We start from the raw sequence: 8,669 nt of genomic DNA, 5'->3' as shown, positions 1-8,669 counted from the left end.
ACGTTTGCAACATTTTTGTCATTTTCGACATCTTAGCGTTTTTGCCTTCATTAAGTTCTATCATTACATTTACATTTCAAGTAAATGTTAACTACAAAAAAGTATTTTCCACATAAATTCAGCTTTGTTTCATTTAAATATACAAATTTGTATGAAAATTATGTGCAGGGGGAAAAAAAAAGCACCAAATCAAATATGTAACTGAAAAAATGTTGCATCCCTGCTCAAGCTTTACCTCTCCGACACTGCGTGACATATTCCAGTTGTGCCAAAATAGTGACCGAATTCGTATGACATTGTTTGATCTGATCTTCCACCTGTGTCTAAACATGAACAAATCCATGCTATTAAATGTCAAACACATTTTCACATGCAAAGTGCGTCTGAGTGCTTGATCAGCAAATCAATGGCAAAAACTGAACCCTTTCATAAATAACCTCATTATTGGACAAGATTATATTTTGGGGGGCGGGGGTAATCATTTGTGTGTGTTGATGATGCTGCTGCAGATTAGGCGGACTAATGCGCATACATAGATCAATGTGGCCCGTTGCTGATGTTTTGTGCCACTAATTGGTCGCTTGCGCACATCATTATTGACGCCTCTGGTCCATTTAGCATTCGGCTTTTGGGACAGTGTCGACAACAATGCTGGAGGCCGTTTTTTCATCACAGCTTGCCTATTATCTGACAACATTATGTGTGCAAACTGGAGGTCAGGGTTAATGATTTTTGGCATATGAAAAACTACAAAAATGTTTTTCTTTTGGTGAATCAAAAATCACATTTTGCCAGATAGGTTCAATTTTAATGCACGCTCGCTGGCAACAACATCAAGATCCAATAAAAGAGCTTTATCAAAAATTAAGTGTTTTACAAGGATGAAAATGATGTTTGAGATTGACCAACAGGTATAAATCCTGTGTTATATATTCTGGGAGCATTTTTTGTTAATTTAATAACTTAAGACAAAATCAACAGGCCAGCGGGTATAGCTAGAAGGGTCAAGTTTTGCTTTTTTGAAATTGGACAGTTTCTTATAAGGTAAAAATTTGAGCCACTTTGCTGAACAAAAGCCGAGCGACGTAAATGCCATTTCATATTAGGCCATGATCCGATCAGCCGTCCGCTATCATGAGAATGACTGGAGCGAAAGCCAGCTAATCATTTCCAGGATGCAGCCGAGGGCCATTGAGCCATTACCACTTAAATAGAATCATTGACTGGATATCTCCATCTTCGCTTTGGCTGAAGGGCCTCACAAATTCTATTAGGCGCAATTGAAAATCCAAACTGAAGGAGCAAGAAATTTGTCGCTGTTGCCTGTTTTGTTCTGTATCTCAGTGATCTAGAATGGATCATCATTTTTTGGGGTGAGTTGTTCTCCCTCCCAGCCTACCGGACGCAGACTGCCCGCGATTACTTCCTCGCTAATAAAGCGGGATCTGGTTTAGTCCGCTGATGTTCTATCAGCGTCAGGCCACCGTCTGGTCACACATACCAGAGAGAAGACCTCAAAGCAACCCACGAAAAACTGATTAAAAAGATTGTTTAATGACAAAATGAAAACATTAAGAGCAAATAACAGAAGATCATAGTAGAAGAAAGCCAAACTACTATGTGACTGAAATACAAAGAAGTGGGAAAAAAAACTGCAAAATGCAGAGGCCACCGAATAAAAGTTATTTGTGGCAGAATAAGTCGAATAACTCAAATCTCAGTTTTTGTCCATCTGCCGTTTTGGAAACTAAAGGAGGAAGGACTCACTTAGGCTTGGTCTCGGCGTCGGTGACCTGGCGGATGTAGACGGCGTCTTCCGGGTGGCTGATGTCGCCCATCTCCAGCATGTAGGAAGCGGCGATGGCGATCATGCCGCCGTCGCTGTTGAAGGCTAGCGAGGCGATGCTGGTCGGGTAGCGGTGGAACTGGCACAGGCGCTTCTTGTTGAACGGGTCCCAGATGTTGACGAAGCCGTCAGAGCCGCCTGGGGGCAGTGAGACAGACTGATCAGCCATCGCAACTTTTCCCACTGAGGGCCAAAATGTCGACACTATAGCTACCAAATTTTGGGCAAAAATAAACTTCAGCCTGTGTGAGGGGGGGAAAAAAAAGGCCCAAATGAGCCTAACATGGCAGCTTCCAATCAAAACGGTCTTTCCTGTATATTTTCTGCCACCTACTTTTTGTGCATCCACTCATAGCAGACATTCTGACCACATTTCATGTTCCCAAGTGAAATTTTCTTCAGGGACTGTCAACTTCTAAGTTGCGAGTCTTACTCATACCAGACCACGCAGCCGTACCTGTTGCAAAGGTGTTGTGCATGCTGTGAAAGGAGATGGCGTTGACCGGGTACACTTGCTCGACGCCGTCCTTCAGCCGGTGGCACTTGAAGGCGTACTTCTTCTTCTGGACCTCCAGGCTAGGGTCCAAGTACTCCACGGCCACGCGGCCCTCGATGGAACTCAAAACGTAGCCCTGCAGATGAGGAGAAAAGTTGGAGACAGCAATGTAGTTACCAGATACGTTAACAGTTCTAGACATTATAAATTAATTAATATTTTAACAATGTTGACGACTACTGACCAAATAAAATATTTTAATTTTTTTTATTATTATTTGTTTATTTTTAAGCAATATTTTTAAGGGTAAAAATGTTTTTTTTAGCTTTTTTTTTTTTTTTTTTTTTTTATCTTAACTCGCTGAGAGAAATTTAATAAGTTTAGATACATGCCCCTCAAAGATTTATTAAGTCAATTTACTGTGCCTCAAGTAGGGCTGTGCAAATAATCCAAATTAAAACAATTATTACACAACATAATTACAAAATCGGCACAATAGCAAAAAAATAAAAGATTAATACTAATTTTGAGGTGTTTAAATGTATACACATCCACCTTTTTTAAATTTTACAATGACTAATTTAATAAATCTTGTTTGGTCCAAAAGGATCTTGCATAATTATAGTGTTTCATAGAATTTGTCTTAATATTTTACAAGTTTAAACACTTGTTTTGTACCCCCCAAAAAAAACAAATGAAATCCTAATCATAATTTCAATTATTACCAAATTAATCGTGATTAATATTTTCATCATAATCGAGCAGCCCTAGCCTCAAAGTTCAATTTTAGGTTCTTGATTGCTTAACTTATACGGTCAAGTTGTCATCTTTAAAATGCACCCTGGTTGCTGATGACACGCAGTTGCACATGTCTCTCCTGATGATGAGTCCAATGGATGCTCCTTGTTGTTTTTAACCAATGTAAAGCACTTTGAGTTCTATTATGTATGAAAAGTGCTTTATAAATAAAGTTTGAACAATTTATGTTTGAAACAGTGGTTTGAACAGTTATCCTAGCTTCTTCTACTACTATTCCATCTTTGTATTTCCCGGCCTACAGCCTCGCATAGGTCAGTCTTCGTACTACAACAGATAAATGCCGATCATTCATGAATCGAAGGGTTCTCGTTTTCCCGAGCCACACCTGCTTGTTAGGGAAGGCTCGGATGCAGCGGGTCTGAAATTTGAGACTGGACTCTCGCCTCTGCTGCACGTAGCCCATGTTCCTCAAGTCCCAGACCAACACACGTCTGCCCGCCGTGCCGACGATCAGCCGGTCGCCCGCCACAGACATGGTGTACACCTTTGGACGACAAGGGACAATTTATGCTCAGACAGACAGACACACGAGAGCACTTCACTAAGTACACCTGAACAATCCAATAACGTCATACCCTCTCCGGTTGTGTAAAGGTGCCGGCGTTGCAGGGCGCCCTCGGATCCCAGAGTCGGACTGACCTGTCCCAGCTCCCCGTCACCATGACGTTCACCTCCGGGCAATGTTCCACACAACGAATGGGGGCATCGTGCTTTCCCACTATGGTATCTGTAACCAAATTAGAAAACCATAACATAAACAACCTCTAGTAAATGTCTACACTCGACATGGGTTGCACTTTTTGGCCACAGTCAGTGTTTCAGTCAAGTTGTAGGTGTAAAAAAATTGAAAACAATAACTTTAGAAATCCCAAACAAATTATAAACTTGGTCAGCACCTACCTTGGTCCGTATTCAAGTCGTGCATTTTCAAATTTGTATCCAGATCGCCACTCCAAGCATGTGTCGGATCCTGGTGAGGAAAAAGGGACATTGTATTCTCTTGTGATAACATGTATAAAAACGTGAATATTTAAGTCACATGGATCCTGCTACATACATAAAAAGCACAATCCAGAACTGGAGCCGTGTGTTGATATTTCATGCGCATGGTGTTGGCCACCACGTCGTAGAGGCGGACTGTGCAGTCCCAGGAGGATACGAGCAGGAAGTTTGCATTGCTGGGGCTGAACTTGACAGCGGTGATGCCATCTTCTGGCCCCTGGTTAAGTTTGTACTCACTTGAGACCATGCTCTGTGGAACAGAAACTTGTTTTGTCAGCAATGAATGTGAAAATGTATCATTCACTTGGATGTCAATTTGTCAAAATTGCTGGTTTATGTTGTTACATACTACACAGAGACCCTACTAGGGAGGGGTGTTTAATCTTTTTATTATCATTATTATTAACTCAAATTTGATAGTTAGGTATGTGCTTTAGGACGCAAGTTTGCCTTCCCTCACTTGCAAAACTACAGCTAGCGCTAGCAACAGACATGGACCAGCCCTATTCTATTTGACGTATTATTTTATGTTCAAAATGTGAATACTTAGATAAAATATTACAAAGCTGGTAACTTCTATCTAATTCATCTGACTAATATAACCTCATCGGAAGTGGTATGTGGAAGAAAGCGATATTTATCTTTCAAACAACGAACTCGCCCATTCAAAAATTAGCCTTAGCCAGAGCTAACAGACTATTGTAAAGCTATTGCTAATGCTAGTAGCGATGCTAGCGATAACTTACCATTTATGCTTGAGGGAGGTCCGCAGGTAATATGATATTTTATTCTCGGCTAGAGTACGGTTTTTCTAAAAGAAATACTTACCAAACAAACACATAAATAATGGTCGAAATGAAAGCGCTAACTACCTCAGTGAGTAAAACAGTCCGGCTAGCGATCGCTTCGAAGCTGTTGCTGATAGGCTAAAACGAAATGTGCACTTTTCCCGGTTGCGTGTTGATTGGTTGGTTTGATTTAGAGTAGTACTTCCGGTGTCAATACGTGGGTCATGTGATATCTGACGGCACCCTGGTGTTTGCGCATGCGCTAGGCCAAAGATATTCTAAAAGAAATTAACCTGTTACATTATTTTTACTGTTCTGTTAGTCCAGTTGTATAGAGATTTGTATAAATACAACACATTATTGATTATCTGTGAACACAGTTTGTGAATTAGAAGATATTGAATGTCGAGCACATTATTTTTAAATGCATCACAAATACATTTTAAGTCACTTTGTTGCATCAAGATCTTTACTGGGAGAACATACAGGATTTGAGTAACAAATCATATTTGGCTCCATAGTTCGTTTGATTTGCCACAATGACGTGTTTTTTGTGTGTTTTACCAATGAATAAATGTTTTGGGGTTTATTTGTAGATCAGGATCAACTGTATATTGCACAAATAAGGGAATATCAAAATATTTAATCCCACAATTTTACATAGTCACAACTAGCACAATTAAGAATCTTAAAAATACATTATGTAAAATTTTGCACATGGAAATATATTCAAACACTTTGGAGCAATTGAGGACAATAATGGAGATTGTCCCTAAACAAAACAACAACAAAAATGCAAATGCATGGCACAGATAAGAGCACACAGGAATAATCAATTGAATCTATAAATATACATTGAAAAATAAATGTACAAACGTATTATTCAAGTCGTACAGCAAATTGAAGGTGTTCAGGTGTTAAACAGGCCTCAGTAACGGAATCGAGTGGGGGTAGTACATATGATGAGAAAAGGCCAGAATTGACGCCTGGCTGCCGGGGGAGCTCCCGGCCGCACTCCCGCTGGTCTCTGGAGCGCCGTTGTCGTGGTAAAGGATGGGCACACGCACGATCCTCTGCGCCGCGGCGTGGTTCAGGTTGGCCGCCTCCAGCTCGGCGGCCAGCTGCCTCTTCCACTTGTTCCTGCGGTTCTGGAACCAGATCTTCACCTGGGTCTCGGTCAGGCGCAGCGAGGCGGCCAGGCCGGCGCGTTCCGAGCTGCTGAGGTAGCGCTTGATGTCAAAGGTGGACTCCAACTGGAACACCTGGCTCCTGGAGAACACGGTGCGGGTTTTCTTCTTCCTGCAGGGCTTCCCGTCAGAGTCGTCGTGCTTCTTTCTCCAGTCGTCCTCAGCGGGATGGGAGTCCTTCTTTGGCTCCTCTGGGTCGCTTTCGTCTTCTTCTGCGCTTTCTTCTTTGGTGTCCGGCTCGCTTTTGGGGAGGTCAGGTGAGGGTCGATCGTGTAGCAACAAATGGTCTTTCTCTGAAGCTGCAGAAGCAACACGTTAAAAGTTATATGCAAACTCTCAAAATGAACGCACCACTTGAGACATATATTTAAATAATATAATGGTATTGTAGGCCTTTCATGGTACTGCTACTTGTATTGCATATTCGCACAGATTTTTCATGCATATATGTATAATATATATACATTGCAAATGTGTAAGAGAGGCAATGAATCGTCAGTCACAGTCAGATGCATCTTTACACTTTTTTGTCCTTTCATGTGACTAATTTCATTCATACAGGTCATTTCATTCTCAGCACATTCAATCGATCACGTTTTATTTGTAACACTTTAATTTATTAAACATGCACTTATATGTGTATATATATATATATATATATATATATATATATATATATATATATATATATATATTAGTATCTGTATTGCATTTTTTTTAAATCTTTGTAATTTGGATTAATAAAATTAAAGTGATAAGAAATGTACTTCATCAAATATTGGATAACTCATACAGTAACACAGTCAAGACTAATTTGTCTTCATGTGGTGCTTCTGATTCTGTTGTTAATCATTAATATCATTTATTTTTATTACATATAAAAGTAATTATTTTTAATATATATATTTTTCAATTTTTCAAATAAATATTTATGTTGCATTTTCCTTACCAATGTATTAATTCATACTTAATACATTTGTGAGCATCCATTTTTAAATTATTTACTCTGGTACTATTGGCAATATTTTACTTTGGGAAAAAATAAATACATAAATAAAAAATAAAAAACCAAACCAAACAAAAAAAACCACCAAATTCATTTTAAGCAGTTTCCTGATCTTCAAATATCAAGTATTAAATAAGATCCTTTATAATCATTGCCCTATAATAAACAAACCAAAAAAATGGGGTTCTTCATTACTGCTTTAGAAAGGTATAGTCCTGTAGCACTCAGGATTCTAGAGTTCTTAAGAGGTTTATAGATCACAGAAATTGTTTTAATATCTAAAAAAAAACATGCACTTGGTTCTCATTCATAATCTAAACTATTTGATAATGTTTGTTGAACCACAAAAATGTGTACCAAATAGTAACCAAAAGTCGTTCCCTCTTGCATACAAGCAACAGAACCACATTTAGGTATGTAGAACTTTTTATTTATTTAAAAAAAAAAATTTTTTTTTAAGTGTATTCAGAATTTAAATGAGACGTACCTCCAGTTTTGAGATGAGCACCGAGCGTGTAGGGATACCACCAAGAGGACAGACCAAGCCGCTGTGAGGGTAGAGACAAATCGGCGAGCCGGGAGAAGAAGCTACCCTCCAGGAAGCTTCTGGGTCTGGTGGGCTTGTTGTTGTTGTTGTGCTGCTGGTGGTCGTCGATGCTGAGCAGGTTCTTGATGGAGAACTTGATGGAGTCTTTGGCGGACTCGCGCAGTTCTTGTTGCGCGTCAGAGTCGGCCATCACCCTTTAGTCCATCAAAATCTGACAAGTAAAAGTTGAAGAAAACAGCAGCGGCCTTACAGGAAGGGGGTTAAAGTCAGAGGTCTGAAAAGTATCCAAAAGATGTGCTTTCGGTGGTGCTGAATAGAGGAATCAACGTGCAGGGTTGGTTCTTTATGGAGATGTAATGATGACATAAAAATGACAGCCCAGTTTAACACGCACTGGGTCCTTGTGATTGGCCAGGGCAGCGAGCAAATGGGCTTTGAGACTGCAATAGGACTAGAAGAGACTCCAAAAGGAATACAAAAAAAAAAGATTTTTTATTTTTTTTGGACTCAACAGTAGCCACTTATCCAATAAGAGCAGGGCTAGGCAAACTCTGGCCTGGGGGCCCTATGCGGCCATTCAAGAGCTTTTGATCCAGCCACTTTGCAATTCTAAAAACAGTGTCTATAATCAAAAACAGTGTTTAATTAACTGTATGGAGCTGCTACTGGCTAACAATTAATTGCTCATAATATTGTGATCAAGTCAAGGTATCTTTATAGGGAAATGTGCTGTCATTTATAATAAGTGTAATGATCCTACTACATGTGTTTAAAATGTATAATAGACTGAAAGCTAATTAACTTAAACACAATGCACGTGTTTTCCTTATTTTCTTATTCCTTTTAAATGTTTGGCTTGGTCACAGCAGATAGGCCTTTTTTTTGCTGTGATATTTTTAATGTAAACGTATTAATTGAATCTTTTTTTTTGGGGGGGGGGGGTCAATATTACTTTATATTTATTTTATGTATAGAGAC

The 8,669-nt window shown here is 39.5% G+C and overlaps 2 protein-coding genes across 2 annotated transcripts; both read right to left on the bottom strand.

Annotated features, from left to right (window-relative positions):
- Positions 1–1,535: 1,535 nt before the first annotated feature.
- bub3 (BUB3 mitotic checkpoint protein) lies at positions 1,536–5,121 on the bottom strand. Its single transcript, XM_077502657.1, has 7 exons — positions 4,910–5,121; positions 4,219–4,413; positions 4,062–4,131; positions 3,737–3,888; positions 3,487–3,645; positions 2,304–2,478; positions 1,536–1,984 (listed from the first exon to the last, which is right to left on the bottom strand). Exons 1-7 carry the CDS (start codon positions 4,910–4,912, stop codon positions 1,764–1,766), a joined length of 975 nt encoding a protein of 324 aa, XP_077358783.1. The 5' UTR covers positions 4,913–5,121; the 3' UTR covers positions 1,536–1,763.
- Positions 5,122–5,514: 393 nt separating this feature from the next.
- On the bottom strand, positions 5,515–8,097 carry hmx3b (H6 family homeobox 3b). The gene is made up of 2 exons (XM_077503218.1): positions 7,632–8,097; positions 5,515–6,437 (listed from the first exon to the last, which is right to left on the bottom strand). Exons 1-2 carry the CDS (start codon positions 7,879–7,881, stop codon positions 5,869–5,871), a joined length of 819 nt encoding a protein of 272 aa, XP_077359344.1. The 5' UTR covers positions 7,882–8,097; the 3' UTR covers positions 5,515–5,868.
- Positions 8,098–8,669: the final 572 nt, after the last annotated feature.

The sequence above is a fragment of the Festucalex cinctus genome, chromosome 17, assembly GCF_051991245.1.
Source record: "Festucalex cinctus isolate MCC-2025b chromosome 17, RoL_Fcin_1.0, whole genome shotgun sequence".
In the NCBI taxonomy this organism is placed as follows: domain Eukaryota; kingdom Metazoa; phylum Chordata; class Actinopteri; order Syngnathiformes; family Syngnathidae; genus Festucalex; species Festucalex cinctus.
Note: the sequence above shows the minus strand (reverse complement) of the source record. Positions and strands in the feature narration are given on the sequence as shown.